Consider the following 24,145-nt stretch of genomic DNA (forward strand, 5'->3'; position numbering starts at 1 on the left):
GTGGTGGAGGGTAAAAGTCTCGCCAGATTGCCCGCGGAACGCCGGCTGACGGAAGATGATGCCGAGAATGGCTTGGACACCACTGGCTTCACGCCCATCGTCTTCGTCCCAATCATCGTTTTTCAGTATATCTTCAAGACTCTTATCATTCATCTGTTTCATCTTGGCTTTCACGCGAGCGCGAATATATTCCTCGGTTGTAGCAGCCGGTGGACGTTTAAAAGATTCATCACCATCTTTGTATGTCCAGTGGCACGTGGGTCCAACACCGATGAGATTGCCGTCGTCGTCGAACGTCGGTGCTCCAATGGCCTCAAATTTGAGAGTCTGAATCTGAATCATTACTCGTGCCAAAGAGCGTAGGAACTTGAGACGCTTCTTTTCGATATGGGGAGGCGGGACATCCGCATGTTGGAAGAGATCGGACTCGACGCATGGATAATCTTCTGGGAACCAGATGTTGTTAGCTTGCGTACCGGGTAGCATCGTCATCAAGATGTACGGGAAACCGAGCGCGTTGTCGTGACCCGTGGAGTAGTGAATGACCTGTGCGACAGGTGCCGTTGTGTTCTTGCGGATGTACTCAATTAGCTGAGCTTCGTTCTTCAACACGTAGGAGTCTGCTTCCGTCCAGTGTGCAAATGTACCATGGCCAGGGACGCGGACAACGTACTTGCGAGTTTGCTCGCCTTCACAAACAGTGACAAAAGTCGCTGCGTTGAACGTGCCCTTCGCGCGGCGCACTACTTCGACGGTAGTGGTGAGCGAGGAGGAAAGATCACAGGCCTTGATCAGTTCGCGGTACTTTGCATCGGGAATTGCCTCAATCGTCTTGAAGTCGCAACGCGGGCCGTCACCTTTATCTGAAACGTCTTTGTTGGTGTTCGCGCTTTCGCCACGCTTGCCCTTCTCCGCATCAGAAAGTGTACCCGAGCCAACTGCGGAGTCATTGCGGCCTGGCTTGTCTGGATTGAGCTTCGAGAATCGGAGATCCATGAAGCGTGAGACGTCAAGTTTCTTACAAGCAGCCTTCACATAGCGGCGCAGACGATGTGTCTTTTCCTTTTTCACAGCAGGCTGCTCTGGCAGCGCGGAGATCTCCCCTTCGGCTTGATCTACAGATTTAGTGGGAAGCTCGTAGGCGTTGGGTTCCAACAAGCGTACCGAAAGGCCGTCTTGTGCCTGGGTCGGTGGATGCTTTAGGTTCGAATGCGATTCGAGGGAAGGAGAGATACCTGGTACGAAGAATGTGTCACCACAGTCAAGACGCGGGAGAGAATGGTCGGTTGGAGCCGTCGACGTTAAAGACGATCGTGAGGGTGGACCAGTGTTGCAGACTTCTGATGTGTGATGTGACAAAGTGGTTGCTGTCGGCGTGTCGCTTGGTAGACGAATCGGGGAGTTTGACTGATTCGTCGAGGACGGCTTCTCAGAGGTCTTGCGGCCCAAGGTAGTGGCGAATGAATGACAGATGTCTTTTCCGAGATTAACCACCTTTTCGAATGGCTTACATGAAGTAGCATGAGATGAAGTAGATGTCTTGGGGGTGGGGAACAAAGTCCCAGTCGCAGCGCGTACATCCTTTTTGTCCTTGAATCCAAACATCGTTGCGCAGGGGTTCTGAATTTCTTCAATAAACTGGCGCTGTTGGTGGTCAGGTCTTGTCAACTCAAGTGTGGAGTGTTGCGGTCTTGGGGGTTGAGTTGCCGGCCCCAGACAAAGAGTCAGTAACAACAAAGGCACAAAGTAGGAGACTCTTATACGAGTATAGATTTGGACTTACCAAGTGAATCTATCTCAGCACGGCCACGCCTTTTGTGGGACCAGCGCTGATAGTAGTGAAGTACGCTAAAAGACAACGGAAGGCCGTGAGCAAGAAGCGTTGACGTACAGAGCCAGGACCACTATCCGAGCGTTCGCGTTTGTCAACAAACTCTGCCATATGAGTGAGACCGAAAGCAAGCGGTTCTAGACTATGTAAGACATACCGTAGTTCTATGTTGGAATGCACGCTTATTGTGTAGCCACACAATGAGGGAATCAAAGGAAGAAACCGAGATGTCACCCAATCACCCTATTGATGGTGTCTTTAATCTCCGGTAATTGCGGCAAAACAGTAATGAGACATTGTCGTGTCTGATGGGAGCGACTCCGTACAAGCAACGAGACAAGCTGCTCTGATCTTGGCGAGGAGCCATCCAAGTCTTTCCGAAGAAGGACCTCCAAGTGCAATAGAACCTTTGCTTCATGGTGTACCAAAGGCAAGTGTGAAATAAGTTAGTATCAGCACAAGATCTTCTGTGTCTCATTAGCTTGGTGAAAGGTATGTGGTACTTTGGACCGCTGACAGCTTGCGAAGGAAGACTGTGGCAACCCAGTCGCAGCTATGACCATTCACCTCTCGTACCTCGTAGTATATCAAAAGGCACTCTCCCTGCCATAGATATACGCACACAACTTCCTACGCAACCTGCACTCCAGTACGGATTTCTCAACTATCCCCACAGAAACATACGCGTACTCAAAGTATACGCCCGTGATCCATTCAAGCTCCTACCTCATCCTCCCATATTTGACTCTTTTAGCTCTGTCGATATCAGGAACCGTTATTCCTCTTCGCAGTCCTCGGCCGCAACACACATTCGCTGTACACCTCTTGTATTCTTCAGTCTTCTGTGTAGCAAGTCTCGCCATCATAGGACTAGGTGATAATCCAAGATGCCCATATTCAAGGGTTTGAAGAGTAAACTCGGTGCTGGGGAACCCAAAAAGGAAACGAAGGCCAAGCCACTCCCTCCTCGACTCGCCTTCACGGAGCAAACCTACCCCGACGAATACATCATCAAGAATTTCGACGACCTCTTTTCCAAGACAGTCCGAGTTTGGAGAGGCGGTGACTGGAATAAGAATGTAAGAAATGGTGCCACAGGCGCACTATTCGAATCATCCCACCACGTGCCCGGCGAAGGCGCTAAGGATCGTGCGGCTTTCAAGGACGGCAAGTTTGGATTTTGCCTAGAGTGGATCAACTTCTTGTACGAGGGAAAAGTCTATCGTGTCCGCTGTATGAATGCGTTCTGCGTAAGATCGCAACAATGTACAGACCACCCCAAAGCAGTGTACAAGGACGGCCCAAACCGCATCTATGATCTCTTGAATTGGGGCGAGACGATCAGATATGGTATGATCAAAGATATCGGCGCTCCAGAGGTTCCTTTGACGGATGAACAGCGGAGATTGCAGGCCGTGAAGGATCTCAAAGAGCTAGAAAACAGGCTAGGTGTGGCGTATGACGATGGTCAACCTGCCGAAGAACTGACTAATCAGGTGGAAATCATGCGGAGAGCGATCAGTAACAAAAGTTACTTGCTTGAGGACAGATCAAACGCCGCGCCCCAACCCTCTGCTCCTGCCACTATTCTCAACTCCAGGAAAGCTTTGAGTAACAATGCGCCAGGTAATCCAGACCTCGACGCCAAGGCCAAGCGTAATCCGAACAATGCCGCAAAAGGAGGCAAGACGGCCTTCACAAGAGCCTTGGACTCGATCAATGAGCATCCGGGATCCTGAGACCATATCTACCCACCGCTTTGAAGGTCATGAGAGGTAGACTTGTAGGGACGCATTGTGTAAGCAGTTGACCCTGTCTTGACTTATCCGCAGATTTGGCGCCCATGGATGAGATAGCGAAGCTGATCTCCGACTTTTGGTATAGCGTGAGGTCGATATAGAATAGAAAAGATCCCAAAACTATCTCTTTCTTGCATGTGAAACATGATTGTCTCTCGAGGGTAGCGAAAGAACATAGGCGTGAACGATTGCACACGGCGTTAGTGGAATGCGTCGAGGCGTGTTATGAGAGACATAACCGGTAACTGTAGATGCGCAGTCAAGGATCTCAAGCTGCCGCTCGATCTACCGAGCCCGAGCGTAGCAGGGTGAAACTGTTATGCGCATCGTGGATAATGTGTGTGGTGTCGTATGATGGCCCTGGAGGCAGGTACGGTCCGCCGCGCTGACGCGAACGGCAAACACAAAGAGCGATCAACCAGAAGCCAGGCCAATACCTTTTGATCATTTCGCGAGCGATCTCGATTCTCACCGACCGCAGTAAAAACTCACAAGCCGTCCGTGGCAGTCAACAGCCAAAAGTGTGAAAATGGAGTGAGGTGGAAGAGCGAGGAAGCGACCACCGACGCGACAACGAAGGCCGCGCTTCAAGACACGTGATCGCGCGATTGCCGAGTGCGAAAACCACGACCCCAACGCTCCCATGTTTTGACGACTAAACAGACGAGATCGTAGCGCCTAGTAAAACTGAATCTTAAGACACAAGTTAGGTGATGCATGTTCCGAAGAGAAGGCAGAAGACGTCAAACACCTCATCACATCATCACATCCTCGAAGCAGACCACACATCAAATTGACAATAACATCATCATATTTCTTCTTAATTATCTACTCAGCACCCAGACTTCAGCCAACGCGCAGCAACGCAACAACGTGACTCTATATTCCCATCTCATGCGTCTCATTTTCCCACCAGCAAGTAAAAAAGCCCCATCGAAAACGCAATTTATAGCGGGGTCTGTCTTTCTAAGCATGCGCAAGCATCCATCTCTCTGTGTTTCGAAAAGAAAGCCCCCGATTATGTTATGAGGGCGTGTAAAGCAAGACAGATAGACAACGCTCCGCTTCCAAACGCCCGTGCGCAATTTTCGTCCCAAAGTAAGTTCGGTAAAAAGCAAGTGAAGCAATGATTAAACGCCCGTAAAACAACCCTTGACGTAAGATGGAAGGACGAAGGGTGTTTTGTATGCAATCTTGATCCGCGTGCGTGACAAGTCGAACAGTAAGAAACGCGTAAAAGCAGGTTTTTGGTGCCACACCATGCAGCTTCGGATAATAGTGGTACAAACGTGTGAAAACCTCATCACTCATTGCTCAAATTCCATGTTTGTATGGTAGTAGTAGGGAGGATTGCCGTGAGCCTAGTTAAAGGAACAGCGTACCATCCACACGCACACATCAAGCCATGGCAGCAAAGAGAGAGAGAGAGGAGGAAAAGAACATTTTCATACACAAAAACTAGAAGAAGAGATCGAGAGAGAAAAAAGAAGGCTCCGATACCTACATCGCCATCAAGCCAACTATTGCTTTGGAGATCTGGAATCAATGTTAGCACGTGCAAGATAAACGGAGGGCTGTCTACAACTATGACCAAAGGGGGTACTTACGTAGGAGAGTACGCTCCGCCCGGAGAGGTAGGGCTGTAGCGCGGGGAGGTAGGTGAAAAGGAGCCTGCTGGACTCGTGGGCGAGTAGCGAGGAGACGTCGGGCTGTATTGCGGCGACGTGGGTGAGGTCGGAGACTGCCTGTTGCTGCTCGCTTGGTACTGAGGGCTTGTGGGACTGTACTGCGGCGATGTGGGGCTGTATTGCGGCGAAGTCGGGCTGTACGCGGGGGACGTCGCGCCACCCATGAACGTTGGGGACGTTGGGCTGTAGTTGGGCGATGTGGGAGAGTATTGAGGCGACGTCGGGGAGTAGCCAGCAGGAGATGTGGGCGAGTACGACGGTGATGTGGGTGAGCCGTATCGAGGCGATGTAGGCGAGTAGTGCGGGGATGTAGGCGAAGCCATGTATCCTGGCGATGTCGCGGCGAAACGAGGGCTGGCAGTACCAGGCGAGGTAGGCGAGTAACCAGGCGAAGTTGGTGAGAAGCCTGGAGACACTGGGCTGGTAAAGCCAGGGGACATGCCAGTGAAGCCTGAACCACCCGGGCTTCTGCCTCCGTCGTACCCGCCGGGGCTGAAACCACCACCTCCGTACATACGACCATAGTCAGTGAGACCACCGGAATCGTCACCTCCACCAGCGGCAGCCATAGGAGAGAACGAAACCTGATCGTAAGAGCCGACACCCATGCCACCCTCGTACGTAGGAGAGCCCAAGTCGTAGGGTGTGTTGGCTCCGTCACTCAGGTAGTTGCCAGCGCCAGCAGCGCCACCCATCATCTTGGAGTTGTCCTCCACCATGGTGAGAAGCATGGCGTTGTCCATGACCACGTCAAACTCTCCAGTACCCATAGGCGCCAACTGACCGAGCATGATGTTCTCAGATACACCACGGCAGTCGTCCAGCTCACCAAATCCGGCAGCTTCCAGGAGAATCTCGACTGTCTCTTCGAAAGAACAACGCATAAGAGCACCAGTGTCGTTACGGTTGATACCGTGACGGGTGATGGCCATGAGAAGACCACGCTGGCACATGATGTCGACGAGCAAGGCCATGTGACGATGGTTGACGTAAGAACCGTCGAAGGACAAGACCATACCAAGCTCCTTGAGTAGACCTGCACGAGCCGCCTCGATTCCAAGAACAGCAAGGATCTCGATGAAAGAGTTGGAGTAGGTCTTGGTGGCATCAACGCCCTCGATGGCAAGGACCTCCGCAAGTGCAGTACCTGTGGTATCGAGCACCCACTCCTTACACTCGTCCTTGTTCTTTGAGTGTACAAGAGACTTGTCTGCCAACTCAACGGTAGTGATGTGGTCTCGGATGAAAGCACGCTCGATACCGCGAACACCACGTAGCGTAACGTCATCGAGAAGATGCTTCTCAAGCTTGCGCATCCATCGCTCGTCACGCTCGTCCTCATCCTCGTCATCCTTTTGGAGGTTCTGGTCCCAGATGAAACGAACACGCATGACCTGCTCGTCGGCGTTCTCGTCACTGAAGATGACTGCCAGATTAGGCTTGAACTCTTCCTTGATCTTGCCGGCAACTTCGCCAATGGTGATACTCTTGTCCAACAACTTCTTGCGGTCGAGGATGATTCGAAGCAACCACTTGGACTGGGACTCAATAACTTCGTCCTCTTCGGGAAGAATGAAGTAGGACTCAACCATGTCCTGGTCCTCCTCAACTAGCGTGGACTGGATGTCGGGGTCGTAGTAAAGCTCAACAGCTTGTGTCAATGAGCGGAGGGTTGTGAGCTCGATGGTGCTTCGCAGGCGCTTGGCATCCTGTTGGCTGGCCTTGGAGTCTGTTTGGCGGACCAACATAGACGGAGTCTTGATGTTGGCAGCGACGTTCAGAATTTCCTTGAGACGGGGCACACCGAGAGTGACGTTCTTAGAAGACACACCGGCAAAATGGAAAGTGTTAAGCGTCATTTGTGTAGCGGGTTCACCGATGGATTGCGCGGCCAGAACACCTACCATCTCACCAGGAGCGACAGCGGCCTTGAGGAAGCGGTCTTCGAGTTCACCAAGCACATAGTTCAGGGCCTCCTTGTTTAGGCGATGCTGAACGACAAGCTTCTTGTATGCGAGACGAGCGCGAAGATGAGCCTTGAACAGATACGTTGCACTGCTCTGGGCCTCTCTTGACAGTTCGTCGGTGCCACGAATGACAACCAATCGCTCCAGAGTCTCCTGCACCTGTCTGATGGTCTCGATGGGGTGTAGGTTGCTGACAGCCTTCTCGGGGTTGATATTAAACCGCGCCTGAGCGGACCGGATCATGCGCTGAATGTTGAGCGGCAACTGGAAGGACTCTAGGTTCTCGTCGGTCACATTCTTGCGGAGAGTCTGACGATCAAGTTTGATCATCTCGAACTCTTCGTCCAGGGCTCGTTGAACGTCGACGTCACCCTGGAACATAGTAGCACCCTCCAGCTTCGACACTGGAATTTCCGGGTAGTCCGTCGTGAGAACGTCAAGCTTGTATCCATCCTCAAAGTCGGCCTCGGAAGCCATGAGGATATCCATGGACTGGTTCTCAATGTGTGCGCCATCCAAACCATCTTCACCGTAGATGAACTCAACGATATCTCCCATAGAGTTACGCACAGTTCCATCGTACTTGACCATAACATCTTCGAGCGCCTTGACGAGACGACGTTGAATGTAACCAGTCTCAGCTGTCTTGACTGCTGTATCGATCAAACCCTCACGACCAGCCATGGCGTGGAAGAAGAATTCCGATGGCGTAAGACCGCGCAGATACGAGTTTTCGACGAATCCACGAGACTCTGGCGAGTAGTCATCCTTGGAGAAATGCGGCAGCGTCCGGTACTTGAAACCATAGGGAATACGCTGTCCTTCCACAGCTTGTTGACCGACGAGGGCAACCATCTGAGAGATGTTGACAGTGGAACCCTTGGAACCGGAAACGACAGTTTGGACAACGTTGTTGAAGTCCTTCAAACTGGTCTGAGCCGCAGTACCTCCACCCTCACGACCTTCGTTGAGGAACTTCTGGACCTTGGATTCGAATGTACCACGAATCGTCATACCAGGCATGGGCTCAAGCGCGTCCTTAGTAGCCGTTGCAATGATCTCTTCAACCTTGGCCTTGGACTTGCCAATTTCGGAGGCAATCTTGTCGGAGGTGGCAGGGTCTGGGATGGTGTCACCCACACCGAAACTGAAACCGTACGTAAGAAGCCACCAGTTACAGATGCGCTGGCAGGCATTGAAGAACTTGACTGCTGCATCTGGTCCGAGCTCGTTGAAGATGATGTGAATAACACCACCTGCAGAGGCTCCGACAATCTTCTTTGTGACCTGACCGTAAAGCAGCTGACCACCCTTGATAGCGAACGATTTGTCGACGATGTCGTTGTATGCATTGGGCTTGGAGTCCGCCTCCTTCTTCTCAATGTTGACCTCGCGTGGGAAAGCCATGCTGATAATCTGCTTACCAGTCCAGAGAGGCCGGGGCTTCAGAATGGCCGGCTCTGGAACAATACCATCCCAATCAGGCACCCACATGAGGATGGGCATGACCTGCTCGATGGGGATGAAGTTGTCACGACGACTCATCTTGTAAACACCAAGAAGCGTGTCCTGCACGATACCCATCAAGGGCTGGTTCTTCTGTGGTGATACAATCTGCTTGGGAACCATGCACAAGTTCTGCACCTCAGCGCGGGTCTCGTCACTCTGGGGGACGTGAAGATTCATCTCGTCACCGTCGAAATCAGCGTTGTAGGGTGATGTGACGGACAAGTTGAGACGGAAGGTTGAGTAGGGCATGACCTTGACGCGATGTCCCATCATGGATTCCTTGTGAAGCGAGGGCTGACGGTTGAAGATGATGACATCGTCATCGTCAATGTGGCGCTCGACCTTCCAGCCGTACTGTAGCCGCAGGTCGTCGAGGTTCTTGTTGTGCTTGAGGTCGAGACGGACACCGTCGGCCTTGATGACGTAGTTGGCACCAGGGTGTTGGTTAGGACCGTTGCGCACCAGGTTCGTCAGCTTGCTGATGTTGAACTTGGTGACAACCTCGGGGTATGTCAGGGTACGTGCGATAGATCGGGGCACACCGACTTGGTCCAGTGACAGGTTAGGGTCACCAGTGATGACGGTACGTGCGGAGAAGTCGACACGCTTTCCCATCAAGTTACCACGAAGACGACCCTCCTTGCCCTTCAAGCGACCACGGATAGTCTTGAGCGGTCGGCCAGACTTCTGCATGGCCTGTGGAACACCGTTGGCGTCGTTGTCCATGTAGGTGGCGACGTGGTACTGGACGAGAGCCTCGAACTCGGCCGTTACGTGAGCAGGCGAACCCTCCTGCTGACATTCTGCGACACGACCGTTGGCACGGATAATGTCTCCAAGCTTGTAGGTCAAATCGTCCTCTCCACGCATACCCTGGCCGGTACCGTCGACGGAGATACTGGGGCGAACCGGAGGTGGAGGTACTGGCAGGACATCGAGAATCATCCATTCGGGGCGAGCGTAGTCGGCGTTCAGACCGAGCAGTTGGAGTGTGTTGTCAGACATGAGCTTGAAGATAGTCTGCGCCTGCTTCGGTGTGATGACTTCCTTGCGGTCGCCTTGGCCGTCGTCGTCGTCCTTCTTGCTCTGTTTCCAGGTGCCGGTCAGCTTGAGACCCTCCTTGCGGATAGAGTCTGGCTGTTTGCTGCCGCAGCCGCCGTGGGCGATCTTGGGGAGCTTGTTCTTGTCGCTGCCGTCGTCGACATCCTGCATGCACACGGTCTTGCCCTTGGACATGCGCCAGATCTTGTCGAAACGCTTCTTCGCATCCTTGGTCTTGGCGGCGGCGGCCCAGTCAGGATGGTTCTGATATTGCAGTTAGCATGAGCATGAAAATCTAGGATCTGAAGTCTCTGTCTTCCGCGGGAAGACTTACGAAGTCAGCCTTGATCAGACCACACGTGTGGCAGACAGTCTCGAGCAGCTTCTTGATCTTCACGACGAAACCGACGTGGAAGACGGGTGTGTGCAGTTCGATGTGGCCAAAGTGACCGGGGCAGGTCTGGATGTCCTCCTTGCAGGTCGCGCACGAGTACATGCGGTCAATGGTGCCGAGCTTGGGGTCGTTGAGACCCTGCTCGCGCGGCTTCTGCTTCTGCTCGTCCATGGTCTCCGGGTAGATGATATGGACCACGCTCATGGCCTTGATCTCCTCGGGGGAGAGCAGCCCGAACTGGATCTCCTTGATCGTCCGGAGCGGACATTTCGACACCTGTGGGGCGCCGGGAGGCATCCTGGCGGCGGTTGAAGTAGAAAGGGACTGCGGGTGAGAGAACTATCGGTCGGCGGTCGCGGTGGCCACGCCGGGCGGTTCCTCCGCGTATTAAGTAGTAGGTGCGACTGCCGTTGTAGCTGCGTCGAGAGCTGTGCCGCCTGGTGAAAGACTGAGTGCGCGCCGCGCGCGGAAAGAGATGCGGTCGAAGAGTCGTACCCGTGAAAAGGGCGGACGGGGGTCGGGGGCTCGCCGGGTCGCGCCTTGGGGTCGGAGGCGTGCGCGCGTATTAAAAGCGCTCGGGGGAGCACTGTCGGGGTCGGCGAGGTGGAAGACGCGCTCTAAGTAGGTAAGAGCGGCCGTTGGTGATGGCGGGTGGGGTGGTGGTGAGGGCGTCGTGCTGTTAGAGACGGAAGGCGACAAAGAGTTGCGGCCGCGCTTTGACGCACTAGCCGAGTCTCACGTGCAGTGACCACCGCGGACGGGACCACGCCGATTCCATGCCCAGGTGCTGCTCACTTTGCGCCTATGGACTTCATTCACCAGTCGCGTCTGTAAAGATGCTGCCAATTGAGTTCCTTGCCCTGCACTCCCCGCCCTCTGCAGTGCACCACCATGAATCTCTCGCTGGTTGATCCCTTTGTCCTCGCGCAGGACTGCCCCGATGTCATCACCGGCCGCCTACGTGAGTTCGACATTGTTACTTTTCCCACCAGGCAGCAGCTGACAACGCGCAGGCAGCGGCCACTCGACGTCAATTCGCTTCAGCCACCGCGGCGATCTGCTTGCATCCGGACGGGTACGCGAATGTTACGCCGTGCCATGTGATTTCCGCTGATTGGATTCCAGCACGATGGCATCGTCGTCATATTTGACATTGAGACAAACGGCGTTGCGCGCAAGCTGCGCGGCCACACGCGCCAGGTCCAGTCTCTTAGCTGGTCGACCAACGATCGCTATCTTCTGAGCGCCGGACAGGACTGGAAGTGCGTGCTCTGGGACTTGAAGGATGGCTCACGGGTGCGCACCGTCCGCTTTGAAGCGGCCATCTTCATAGCGGAGCTGCACCCAAAGAACCAGTGAGTGCTTACATATCACGTAGGGATATGTTTGTCTAATTGCTGTCCAGCATGCTCTTTGTAGCCGCCCTCTTCGAAGACCAGCCCGTCATCGTCGACATGTCCGAGGAAGTCCCCGTCAAACACTCCCTCTCGTCCGCGCCCCATCGAACCGACATAGAACGCGAGAATGCTTCCGAGAAGCAGACGGCGCAAGACGCCAAGCAGACGACCACCATGACGCTCTTTACACCGACGGGCCAACACATCATAGCAGGCACCAACAAGGGGTGGTTGAACATCATAGACACCGAGACACACGCCGTCCGCTACTCGTTCAGGGTCACCAACAACATCATCGTATACATCCGCATGACGCCATCAGGGAGGGACGTCGTGCTCAATTCGAGCGATCGTATCGTCAGGACACTCCACCTACCCGATCTGAGCGACCCAAAGTTGGACTTTGACACACTGCAGCTGGAAGTCGAGCACAAGTTCCAGGATCTTGTGCAGAGACTATCATGGAACCACGTCTCATTCAGTCCCACAGGCGAATACGTCACAGCATCTACCTGGATGAACCACCACATCTACGTCTGGGAGCGTGGCCAGGGCAGTCTAGTCAAGATCCTAGAAGGCACTAAGGAAGAGCTCTCCGTAGTCGAGTGGCACCCATTCCGACCTTTCGTCGCCGCCGTCGGAGTAGACTCAGGCCGCGTCTGGCTCTGGTCGATCCTGCAGCCCCAACGCTGGTCCGCCCTCGCCCCCGACTTCGTCGAAGTAGAAGAAAACGTAGAATACATCGAGCGCGAAGACGAATTCGACATCCAGCCCCTCGAAGAACTGCACAAGCGGCGTCTAAACGCCGAAGACGAAGAAGTCGACGTCCTAACCGTAGACCCTGTTAAGACCTCGGCCACGGAATTCGGACCGGCGATTGGCGACGCAGAGTTCAGGATGCCAGTCCTGTTGGATATCGAGGCGAGCGATAGTGAGGATGAAGTGGTGGCTGTGGGTGCTGGTCAGTTCCGACGCCGCAGTCCTGGCGCTAATAAGGAGTGGATGAATGATGATGAGGTGGCGGTTAGTGGTGATGAGGCAAGGAGAGCTAACGGTACTGCAGTTAACGGTACTAAAAGACGGCGAGGATGATGAACGAAGCATAGACGGCTGCTAATATCATTGCTACCAGCTGTATGGGAGGAAGTGCTGAGACGCATCGCGTGACAAGAGCGCGCTGACATGACAACACTGTATGGAGTGTGCTTGAACGCAAGACATCGTCAATTGCATAAGCGGTTGACAGACGCCACAGTGAAGAGGACTAATGGATAGAATCTTATCAATACATTACTACCACCTCAAATAAGAACAAACCTGAACACGTCTGCAGACTACATCAAACCAAAAACTTGCAAAGTAGGTGATCCGACGTCAACGTAGACTTCAGGGTGTTCAGTCTTTTCCTAGGTTGGCGTGCTACTTTGTTCTTCACCGCGACTCGAATGCCATATTGGCGAATGAGCTTCCAAATTCTTCTAACATGCCGTGCTTTCTCTGGTCAAATACTTCGCTCCCACGATTGAAGTAGATGTTGGTCTAAATCGCGGGTGACTGAAAACTCCATGATGTTTGATGATGCGTTAGAGAGTGGGCTCCAAGGGTTTCCAATCACGTTTTTCATTTCGCAGACAATCGTCTCAATGGCGTTGTCCTGGTCTTGACCTCTACATTCCCAACATGTTGCGCATCCTTTCCATCGCTCAAATTCAATACATGTTGATTTCCCTGCGATTGCTAGGTGACCACTCTTCTCTTTTATGAAAAATGACCCTCTGCTGCCGACTAGCAAGATAGATCCAATTGAGCTCCGAAAATGTCATGTTGTTGCGACTACCTATTTTGACATACTACATGTGTCGTACCCACCTCGCATTGTGTTGAGAAAAATGTAGCACCGTGTTCCTCCATATGGTAGGCGGTAGCACATGTTTGAGTCCACAATTATTGGCACGGATTGACTTCGGATGGCGTGGCGCGGCGTCGCTTCATCACACAAACGACGATGAAACCTGTATTGGCGTTGATCTGAACGTGATGACCTTAAACATGTTCCGGACAAGGCGAAGGCAACACCAAAGCTGCAACTTGTCTAGATTAATCGTGGATGGCTGGGGCTACGATGGATGCGGCGGCAGGTCTAGCAAACGTCACTCGGCCTCGGTTGGTAGGCGTTGTCCCTGGTTGTGGATTGTGATCAGGCCCAGGGGCGATGCATGAGAGTCAGCGGTACTGTGCAAGCTGATGCGCCTCGATAGAACCATGGATTAGGATGCAAGGCGCGTCGCAGTGCGGTGAACCCCAGAAAAGTAAGGGCATTCCAAGTATAGAACCATGTCCGATGGACTGCAGACTCTGAGCGTCTCGGATGGAGAAAAGGTTGGGTTGGTGTCAGACTCCGGGTGGGCGATGCGCGATGCTTCTACCGCACCGCCCGCCGCTCCATGGAACGCGCAATTTAGCTCGATGCCACACGGACCTCGCCAGTCGAACGCCAACATCCTGCCGAGCACACCACGGCAGGCGGAACAGACAGGAGAATGCAATGGAAAACGCGATGCACATGCGATAATTGCCTGCCAGCAGCGACAGTGAGATATCCAGAGCACAAATGCGGCTAGCGTGATTGGGGGCCGTGCGCCCTCCTCCTCTTGGGAGTGTCGGAATACAATGAGAAAACGTTAGCGACGATTCCCGCCCAATATGATCTGGGAAACCGACCACCCCAGCTGGGCCGGCGAAGCCCTTTCTTTGCCCTCGCGGCAACCTTCGTCACCACCCACTCTCCCTCAAACTCCCCCTCTGCATTTCACCACGCTCTGCTTGCATCGACGCGCTTCATCAGCTCGACGATACCTCGACTTCCTGTGAAGCACGGCTCACCCAGCTTGCTGCTCACCCTAGCCACCGACACGCCAACGCGCTGACCGGCAGAGCCACTGTCTTCTCTCCTCACCGCTGCAGGCCAAACCATCACCACCACCATCTCTGCTGCCCTCCCCATCAGCCATCTCCGTCCATCATCGCCGCGTTCCTCTGCACGCGAACATGACCACGAAATCACCAAAGACCCTCGTCGTCGCACTCAAGCTATCACCGGATTCTCTGCGAGACTTTCCACACGAGCCTGCAACGCCGCCCAAGGAAGAGGCCAAGCCCTCTCCACCAACACCCGCGCCGCAGATTAACGAGCCCTCACCTGCTGCCACGCCCGCCGACTCAACCCCCAACATGAACGGAAGCACACCGTCGTCGCTGGCCCCTCCCTCGTCGAAGAGGAAGGGCCCCAAGCCCGGCAGCAAGCGGAGTGCCGCGCAGATGGAAGCTGGCGCGAATGGCGCAACCCCCAAACCATCCAAGGCCAAGCCAGGGCCAAAGAGGAAGAAAATGGGCGACATGATCAACGACCCCAACTCCAAGGGGCCCTTCCCAGCACCCGCCGCCATCAACAAGGCAGGTCCCAAGGCAAACCTGGGAGCCATCAACGAGCGTCTGCGCGCCCTCGACAGGTCAGGGGCCAAGTGCCGTCGCTGGGAGAAGAAGGGATTCCAGGTCCGCAGCTTCACCGGCGTCATGTGGCAAGTGCCTACATACCAGCCAGGCCGCAAGGGCGCCTTCGCCGACGATGTCAAGAGCGACAGCACCGGCACCAGCGAGTCCAAACTGAAGGATGAGAGCAGCGCAATCAGCGACAAGAGCGGACTGAACGGCGACAGCACACCCGTACCAACGCCCATGAACGGCATAGCAAGCTCGCCTGCTCCTATTCCCGCTTGAGGCATGAACGCTCTTGGTCTCGTTTCCTTTGATGTACTCCTGCTGTAGCCTGCACCTCTTGCGGCTCGACCTTACTTTATTTCTTGCTACCTGTTTACTATATCGACTTGCTTCCTTTGTCTTGTTTGGCGTTGAGGGAGCGCATTGATTGCATCACTACGTAAAAGGCGCCAACTGGGGCGTCACTGGCATGCCACGGGCAGCATGGTGTACGGCGCACAAGTATGTTGTGGATGGACATCACAAATACTGGATACGGATATGGAATCCGGATAGAGACGGAAAGGGGCTTTGCATAGCATTATGGAGAGAATTGAATATCCATATCAAACTACAAGTACTTGTCCATGCATGCATCTTGAGAACCTCGGTAGCGGGTATTGCCAATATGCCATGCCAAAGCATATCAACGTGACAGTGTATCTTCTCGCGTCTTGAGATTGTAGAGTGCCCACTTTTGAAGCTGCATAGTATGATGAATGTCAAGGATGAGCGTGACCTGGATGGCGTTATCGTACCCGTGGATCGCGGGGATCTCCACCGATAGCTCGGCGCATCCAAACCTCCGCCCATGGACCTCATTGACGTACAACCTGCCCAGCACACCTTCGCTAGCTTTCCTGCAGCAAATCCTCCGCTGATGATACCATGAATGCATTTGTGACGATCGCTTCACAGGAGCCCGGGTGCCGTTGATTCTTGCCCTTGCCGTTGGCACCTTCCAGCACAGAGTACCGCATTCACTCGGCGCCAGACACAGCTAGCCCACGCGTCACTGCGCTGTTGGACGTCTCCAAACCCCGTCAGCGACTACGACCGCCCGCTCGACCATTACTACTCGCGTAGTCTGCGTGTCCGCCCTTTGCGATCGCTTCCAAACGTCCGCCCGAACACGCTGGTAGTTGGCAGCAGCGCCACTATCGATCACTATGAATCCTCGGAGGGACAGCTACGCCAGAGTAGCTGCTGCATCGGCCGGCAGCAATAGCTCATTCCAACAACCCACCCGATCCGGCGCCTTTGCACATCTCGCCAACAGCGGCTCAACATCGCACCCGAACCGCCTCTCTCGCTCCATCGACGCCGACGGTCACATGTCTACGAGTTTCGGAAGGGCCGGTGGGCCACTGCCCTCATACTCAAGCCAGTCTGGCTACTGGCATGGCTTGGGAGGGTCGACACAGGATATACCTCCGTTCTTCGTGCCTTCCTACCTGCGCGGGTCCAAGCACGCCGAGAAGTTACAAGAGGCGCATAAGGCGAAGCTGGCAGTCCAGCGGGATTACAAGTCAACGCACTCGTCGAATGCAGGCTCGCTGTCTACTAGTTCTAGCAGCGTCAACCTGCACAAGATGGCGCCGTCACATCGCGGTCTCACGCATGAGATAGTAGAGCGTGCGCCGGTCTTTGTGGACGAGCCGGTAGCGCCATGGCCGACACGGTGGAACGACGCAGACAGGTTTCCCCAGCTTGAGCTGGAGGATGGTCAGAGGCTGGCCAAGTTCTCCGGCTCACAGAAGACACACGATGAAGCTGCGTCGGTTCGCGCGGACTTTCCTATGCCACGGCAGTGTGGGATCTACTACTACGAGGTCACTGTCGTTTCTAAGGGGAAAGACGGGTATGTTTGTTTGACACCTTTTGATGCACACACTAATCAACTGTGCAGTAGAATGATCGGAGTAGGCTTCTCAGGACCCAAAGTCGCTCTCAGCAGAATACCGGGTTGGGAGCCCGACTCGTATGCGTACCATGGCGACGATGGCCAGGTCTTTAGTAATACCACTTCCGGAAAATCATATGGGCCTAAGTTTGGCACACTGGATGTTATCGGCTGTGGCATCAACTTCCGGACAAATACTGCGTTCTTCACAAAGAATGGTCATATGCAAGGTGAGTACGCGAAGTGAGAGAAATGGATAGTCCTAACGAGCTCAGGGACGGCTTTCCGAGATCTGAAACCCAATATGCCGTACTATCCTACCGTAGGCATGAAGAAGCCCGGCGAGATGGTCCGCGTCAACTTTGGCCAAGAACCCTTCGCTTTCGATATTGACAAGATGGTACAAGACGAGAAGGCCGCCATACAAGCTGAGATCGCCCGGACCAAAACAGAGGCGGGTGCGTTGGGAGGCGAGGATGCGTTGATACATCAGTTGGTGGGACAATATCTGGCGCACGACGGCTATGTAGAGACTACACGAGCCTTCTCGGATGAGATTGTCGAGGAAGCGAGAGCGCTTGCGAATAACGACGAGGAAGACGTTTCATACCGAGCAGCAGTAGAGGATCTGGATGCGCTGAACCGACAAAGTAAGCTCGTCCCTCAGGGTACAAACGCAAGCTAACAGGAAGCAGAAATACGGACAGCGATTCTCGAGGGCGACATTGACAAGGCGCTTAAGCACACCACCGCATACTACCCCTCAGTGCTCCGCGACAACGAAAACATCTACTTCAAACTCCGCTGCCGAAAGTTCATCGAGATGATCCGACGATGCGGAGAGTTGAACGCACAATGCCAATCCGCACCAGCACCATCATCCAAACGATCCACCGCTTCGAACCCCAACAAGCGCAACTCAACCGCAACAGAAGAATACGATTTCGAAATGGAGCTCGACGAGCAACTAGGCGTACACAACCCACCACCCAGCTGGGACAACAAGGACCAAGACGACTACTTGGAAGTCGGAGACGAAGACGACATGGAAGACAAGGTAGCCAAGAGCGAACGAGCGACAAGCGAAACTATAACATATGGCATGGAGCTGAAATCCGAATTTGCCAACGACCCAAGACGGGAGGTCAAGCGCGCTCTTGAGGATACGTTTGCGCTTATAGCATATGCGGATGCGCGGGAGAGTTCGCTGGCGCCTTTACTGGAGATTTCGGGGCGTGCGCCTGTTGCTGAGGAACTCAATAGCGCTATTTTAGGTACGTACAAGATCGAAGATGCAGAAGAAGAGCTCAGACTAACAACAACACCCACGCAGTCTCCCTCGGCAAATCCTCCTCCGCAGCCCTCGAACGCCTAATCCAACAAACCGAGGCCCTCGTCACCGAGCTCGCTGACGACGGCGGGCCCGGCGCTTTCATCAACGTCCAACGCGATTTCCTACAGTAGTATTCCTAGGAGGTGGGCCAGCCATGTATTCTTGCTCTCAACATGGCTCGGAACGATATTCGTGTGTGTAGGGAGAGGTATGGCGTTGTTTATGCGAGTGGGCAATGGGCGCGCAGGTGTATGTATTGGGGTATGGGCAGGGGGGCTTGGAAAGGGTTGGGGTTATGCTTTAAGCGGGGGTGGGTAGGTGGTGTGAAGAGGGGTAGGAGTAGGGATGGGAAAGATGAGGAGATGAGGAAAGTCAGGCGGAGGGCGGGACTGTTGCGTTTTTCGGATGGGGGGCTTTGATATCATTATCTCTCTCTTTTTTTTGTTTTGATTGAGGGGATGGCGAAAGGAGCATTTGCATAGCTGAGGCTGGAGGCGTGGAAGGCGTTTTTTTTTTGGTGAGACGGGGCGAGATTGGGAGGATATCAACATCACTACTCTCTTGCTTTTGTTTTGTGTAGTCTACTAGCTGGCATCTTAGGTCTGAAACGAAATTAGGAAGCCATTCATATCTCATCGTATGAACCATGCTGTCACATTGTCTATTCCTCTTTTCTCTTTTATGTACTTACGTCTTCCTCACAACGGCCACCACCACCTCTTCTTCTTCAGGGTGGGTGGGGGAGGCGGAGGGGAGGAGGAGGGGTGATGGTGGCTTCTTGTCATGACATGAGCACACCGATCTCGTTGATATCCAGATTATCCAGGGTGGTGGGGAGGCTGTGTCTCCTGTTTATGAGCACATCGATCTTGTTGATGATTATTATAACGACGTGTAATCTCGGTCTTTTCGATATCTAGACTTCCCTCCCGTTTCTTGCCTTTATTTCTACATAGTCACATCCCGTCCCATTCCGTCATCTCGTCCCTCACAACGGCCACCACCACCTCTTCTTCTTCTCCCCATCCCCACTCCTACTCTCTTCTACCTTTTTACCCCTGCTCGCCTTCCCCTCCTCCAATTTATCAAAGAAAACAACCATAATAGTAGTATCATCCACCGCATTCCTACTCAGCGGCTCCGGCCCCGCCAAAACCCCAAGGAACAACCCCCTCCTATTCCCACCCATCGCATTCCTCGCCAGACAAACCGCCGCATTCTCATCTTCAATCGCAAAATACTCCGGGGTCGCTTTCCAGTCTACGTCTTCGCCCGCTGCGGGGTCGCACGTTACACCCGGGTCCAAGCTGGAGAAGTTGGAGGGGAAAACAGGGGGGTTACGCAGGAGCTCCGGGTCTTGCTTCACGGAACCCTGGCCACGGGCGCGCGCAGAGAGATAGCGGGAAACGCACTCGACGGCATGTTCTGAGGAAATCCGATCCCATAAGCCGTCGGAAGCGAGGATGAGAAAATCGCTCTTCCCTCCTCCTTCTGCTTTCCCATCATCACCACACAGCATCCCATCCCTTGGCTCCCTCCTCACAACCTGCGTTTCCGTAACCTCAGGCTCCGCCGTCATATACGGGGGACTCAGATTTCCCGGTCGGGGCGCCGTACCCCAGAATTTGTGCTGGCACGCCTTGATAGTCTCGTTATCCCATTTCCAGCGGTGGTCGCCGAAGCCGCGGGTTACGGCTATGCCGAGCATGCGGCCTGTTTTGGGGTCTATGACGGAGGGTTCGTCGGGGTGTTCCTTGCTTAGTCGTTCGACTTCTTTGGCGTTGAAGCCGGTTTGGTCTTCCGAGAGGGGGATGCAGGTGTAGGTGTTTGTGGAGGGGTCCCAGCGGCCGAGGACGGCGCGGGAGTCTCCTGTGCAGGCGACGCGTAACTTGGAGGTTTGGGGATCGAATGCAGCGAGTAGCGCGCAGGACCCAGAGAAAGCGGGTGTGAGCGCGGCGATGGCGGCGGCGTTGGCGGCGGGGAACCAGGCTGCGGCTGTTTTGGCGCGGGACATGATACTTTTGTCCGTGGCGAGGAAGGCGGTTTTTATGCTGCTTTCGATTTGGTGGCTTGAGGCGTGCGGTGTTAGGGTGCTGAGCGCGGAGGACACCATGGGGATGAGTGTCCATTGGAGGTAGAATGCCGTGTGTCGTCCTGCATGGCCATCTAGTACAGTCCAGTAATTCCACAGGTTCTGCCCGGGACCAGGCGACGTTCCTAGTGCGAAGAAATCCTCACATGGCTCGTTGCTGCGGAACCGGCATCCGTGTGTTATGGGCATTTGCACGTCTGGCATGCCTTCGACACCCTTCTTTGAATCATCGGGCGTCATCATCCATCCGTAACATAGCTTGTCGAATTGCTCCGAGAAGAACCTCGCTACGGCGGGGTCTCTCATCGGGGCGCTGGGGTCTGGGATGTGGAAGTCGAGGATGTGTTGGACTTCTTCTTTTGAGGAGTAGAAGTGGAGGGGTTGGGCGAGTTGGGATGCATCGTCGCCGGTTTCGAAGGCGCCGTAGACGCTGTCTGTCCAGTCGGTTTCTACTATGTCGACGAAGTAGTATGCTAGGCCGCCTAGGGTGAGGAGTACAAGGACGGTTTTGGTTGGGAAGCGTGATTCTAGGAGTGTGGTTGTGGGGTCCTTGGCTGGTTGGTTCCATCGCGTGTTAGAGAGGGGAGTATCTTTTTCATTGGTTCTTGAACTCTCAGGATGGGTTGGTAGGAGTCTTGTCTGCGAGAGGGCACGTGATAACGGACTTGACAGAACGCGTCCTGTGTGTGGCCGTAAAGCACGGGTCGTCACCGCTAGTGGCCTCTGTAACCGCGTTTGAGGCTGTGCTTTACCGGCGCATTTGAGCCGTACGGCGCTTCCCAACCTTCTTGGAATCATTTTACCTTGAATGCTACCTGTATCGCAAGTTGGGTGAGATGTGTTCTGCTTCTCGCGCGTTGTGGAGCTTAGATTTGAGGGTCTGTGCACGCGCTAGTTTGATCGCCCTTTTACGTGGAGCAATCGGGCAGGTGCTTGGCACGAGAACAATGAGTCCAGAAAAGCATGCGCTGGCTTATAGTTGCAAGGCCTTTGTGGGATACAAGCTGTTTGATCGTGTCTGTGTGATCATTATAGATAGTTCTAGTGTGAAACCATCGCTCCATGGTCATCGGCAGTGGTGTCTACGAGTTTAGTGATGAAAAGATAGTTGCTAATAATAGGCTATGGTAAGGATTGGGTATCTTCGTTACTTGCTTGTGCAACTCATGAAAGCCATAAGGATCCAAAACGCCTCCCAAAACCAAAGGGAAACATCAAGTACGCCACGTATACGCCGACAAGAGTGATGTTGGTGGCCAGCAGCTCATTAATCTGACCGGACGAGTATAAGCAACGGTCTTGATGTGTAGTTCTGATACAGTTCCATCTTTCTTCGGACACCGATGCCTTGTATTAATTCCCGGATGCTTTCGTACGATACACCGACCAGGAATCGCAGCGTCCAGCCTCCTCCCCATCTCCGTGTGTAGCAATAGACGTCGGACTTTGAGATGCTCGAAACATTTGGTGTGAGGTGGAGGTCACATCTCTGTCCAGTGTACATCCTCTATGCGGTCTACCTCTTCGTACTCTCGCTTCTTCTTCTCCTTTTTCTTTGCGTTCGTGTTCTTACGCCGGAGCATCAACTTCATCTTGTTTGCCAGTTTTCCAAAGGCGGCCGCTGTGGGAGTGCTGGCTGTCGGCTGAGGTGATGTAACATCACCCTGTGGAATGTCTTCGCTCTTCGGGGGGAAATCTTGTTGTGATAGGCTTGCTAGCTTGATCGCGTGGGGGCGATTGACGTAGCTCGCCTGCTTAGTAGGGTGCGATGAAAGCGATGTCTGTGATGAAATCTCCTTGGCAGAGGAGACCGGTTCTTTGGACTGAGCTCTGACGGTGCTGGCTTTGGGCTTTGGTGGGGCCTTCACAGGCAGTGGTTGTAGCATGCGCCATACTGGCTCAGTAGGGCTGGAAGGTTCAGAAGACGAGGACATGGGACGGACTAGGACCACCGATGAGTCGTCCCACTGGTGGTCCATCCTTGGTGAGTAGGCTGGCGTCGACGGCTCCGAGTCGATGAAGGTGCCGAAAGACTTTGCTGACATTGGTGGGGGAGACATTGGTCCCAGGGATTGTGGTGTCATAGGAGTGTGTACAAGAGCTGGAGGAGGATAGCTCTTCGTGGACTTTGCGGAGAAACGATGTGGTCGTTCGGGTGACATTGTACGCGGCTGCTTTGGCAGCCCGTGAGTGGAGAGCGGTCTGTGGATGCTGGCACCCAATGAACCCGAGCCCAGGCTAGGCGACGGCACCGACAGTGTAGACATGTCTATGGGTGTGACAGTGCCAAGTTAGGGACAAGCTTTTCAATGAAGGTAGTAATCTTAAACCGCGGAGGCGTTGTGTGATAGTGCGAACGAGACGCACGATACGAAAAGAAGCGCGGGAAAGGCGGCGGCGAAGGATGTAAAAGAAGGCGGCACCCGTAGACACGTAAGTACCGAAAGGAGAGTATTGCGGCGTAGCAACGAGACCGGTCAACTGGGTAAATCAGACGGCAGAGGAGACCAAAGCTGCGCCCCCAAACGAAACAGAACGATAACAGAGGGCTGAAAGCGGTACAACCTATGATCTGCAGGCTACACTTTTGTTATATGAATGCACCACACACGCGTCATCCGCGCCGCGACGGTGCGTACCACACCGTTTACAGCTGACAGATCTATCTGCGCATTCCTGCTACTGAGGTGGCAATGTGGGACTACGCCCGTTGGTCTATACGCGTGTCAAGACTCGAGAGCCGCCTGTCCTGACCCCGCCGTCGCGACATGGCACGGAAAGCTCCTAAAGGATGAAGGACGTTGGATATGGGGCTAAGTAGGGCATGATTGGCGACCCAACTCGCGGGGGCGCTAAAGTTAGCGCTTCATTGGCTGACGGCGGACAACTTGCATCAACCACGCCGCAATTCATATAGAGCAGCGCCTGCAGGATAGGAAGTGCCAACAACGGGGACCCGGGGTGTGGACCAACATCGGGTGCTGTCCTGAACGGCTGGGATCTGCTGTCGTGGTTCGGTCTCGACGCAAGGCGGCTCACAGCCCCCATTCGCTCAACTTTGTTGCATGGTCTAGCAAATCAGCGCGACGAAGCACCTTTTCAGCTGAGCGCCTCGGGAACGAGAACTGGAGGAGCTTCAGGGCAGCGAACCATACACAAGAACGCCTTCTTCTTGTGGTCTGACATCAGGTCCGAGGAACTTACCTACACCTCGAAACGGGCAGCGGTCATGCTTAGGTGAAGGGGCTCGCAGGCGCCTAGAGCTAGGATCATGAGTTCGCTGATCAGAGTTGGCCCCCAAGGCCTGAGTGGTCGAAGGTCACGCCAAACCTGTCCTTCATGACGACCTAGAACTTAGGGCAGTGTCCGGCGCGTCTGGTGAAGGACGACTGCGCCGCAATATCGAGGATGTTGAAAAGTGGGTATAGCCCATCTTGCTCGCGGCAGAAACCGTTGTGCAGTGTTGTGTAACACCCATAAGCGCCGTGCGAGGTTGATCCATGCAGGCTACTGGTGGGAGTGTACGAATGCCATACCAGTTGTAGACACAGTCGTGCGTCAAAGAGCCTTTTTAGATTAACCCGATGCGCGTCCGTGAGGGGTCATGGTAAGCGATGAGATTGTTGCAGATTGCTCTTAGGCCGTTCGGGTAGT

The 24,145-nt window shown here is 54.1% G+C and overlaps 6 protein-coding genes across 6 annotated transcripts; 4 read left to right on the forward strand and 2 right to left on the reverse strand.

The window, feature by feature from the left end:
* Nucleotides 1-2,718: 2,718 nt before the first annotated feature.
* J4E86_005042 (uncharacterized protein) lies at nt 2,719-3,570 on the forward strand (the record flags this gene model as incomplete). The annotated part of the gene is made up of 2 exons (XM_051445578.1): nt 2,719-3,064; nt 3,104-3,570. 2 exons carry the CDS (start codon nt 2,719-2,721, stop codon nt 3,568-3,570), a joined length of 813 nt encoding a protein of 270 aa, XP_051303675.1.
* Nucleotides 3,571-5,130: 1,560 nt separating this feature from the next.
* On the reverse strand, nt 5,131-10,526 carry J4E86_005043 (DNA-directed RNA polymerase II subunit RPB1; the record flags this gene model as incomplete). Its single annotated transcript, XM_051445579.1, has 4 exons — nt 5,131-5,166; nt 5,238-5,724; nt 5,802-10,099; nt 10,170-10,526. 4 exons carry the CDS (start codon nt 10,524-10,526, stop codon nt 5,131-5,133), a joined length of 5,178 nt encoding a protein of 1,725 aa, XP_051303676.1.
* Nucleotides 10,527-11,120: 594 nt separating this feature from the next.
* Nucleotides 11,121-12,743, forward strand: J4E86_005044 (uncharacterized protein; the record flags this gene model as incomplete). The annotated part of the gene is made up of 5 exons (XM_051445580.1): nt 11,121-11,190; nt 11,243-11,304; nt 11,355-11,584; nt 11,635-12,649; nt 12,690-12,743. 5 exons carry the CDS (start codon nt 11,121-11,123, stop codon nt 12,741-12,743), a joined length of 1,431 nt encoding a protein of 476 aa, XP_051303677.1.
* Nucleotides 12,744-14,674: 1,931 nt separating this feature from the next.
* On the forward strand, nt 14,675-15,403 carry J4E86_005045 (uncharacterized protein; the record flags this gene model as incomplete). The annotated part of the gene is made up of 1 exon (XM_051445581.1): nt 14,675-15,403. The coding sequence occupies one exon, from the start codon at nt 14,675-14,677 to the stop codon at nt 15,401-15,403; it is 729 nt and encodes a 242-aa protein (XP_051303678.1).
* Nucleotides 15,404-16,332: 929 nt separating this feature from the next.
* Nucleotides 16,333-18,530, forward strand: J4E86_005046 (uncharacterized protein; the record flags this gene model as incomplete). The annotated part of the gene is made up of 5 exons (XM_051445582.1): nt 16,333-17,024; nt 17,073-17,296; nt 17,342-17,716; nt 17,762-18,340; nt 18,400-18,530. The coding sequence occupies 5 exons, from the start codon at nt 16,333-16,335 to the stop codon at nt 18,528-18,530; spliced, it is 2,001 nt and encodes a 666-aa protein (XP_051303679.1).
* An 857-nt stretch (nt 18,531-19,387) lies between these two features.
* On the reverse strand, nt 19,388-22,653 carry J4E86_005047 (uncharacterized protein; the record flags this gene model as incomplete). The annotated part of the gene is made up of 2 exons (XM_051445583.1): nt 19,388-21,040; nt 21,994-22,653. 2 exons carry the CDS (start codon nt 22,651-22,653, stop codon nt 19,388-19,390), a joined length of 2,313 nt encoding a protein of 770 aa, XP_051303680.1.
* Nucleotides 22,654-24,145: the final 1,492 nt, after the last annotated feature.

This window comes from Alternaria arbusti (assembly GCF_024043155.1).
Source record: "Alternaria arbusti strain BMP 1465 chromosome Unknown scaffold_5, whole genome shotgun sequence".
NCBI lineage: Eukaryota > Fungi > Ascomycota > Dothideomycetes > Pleosporales > Pleosporaceae > Alternaria > Alternaria arbusti.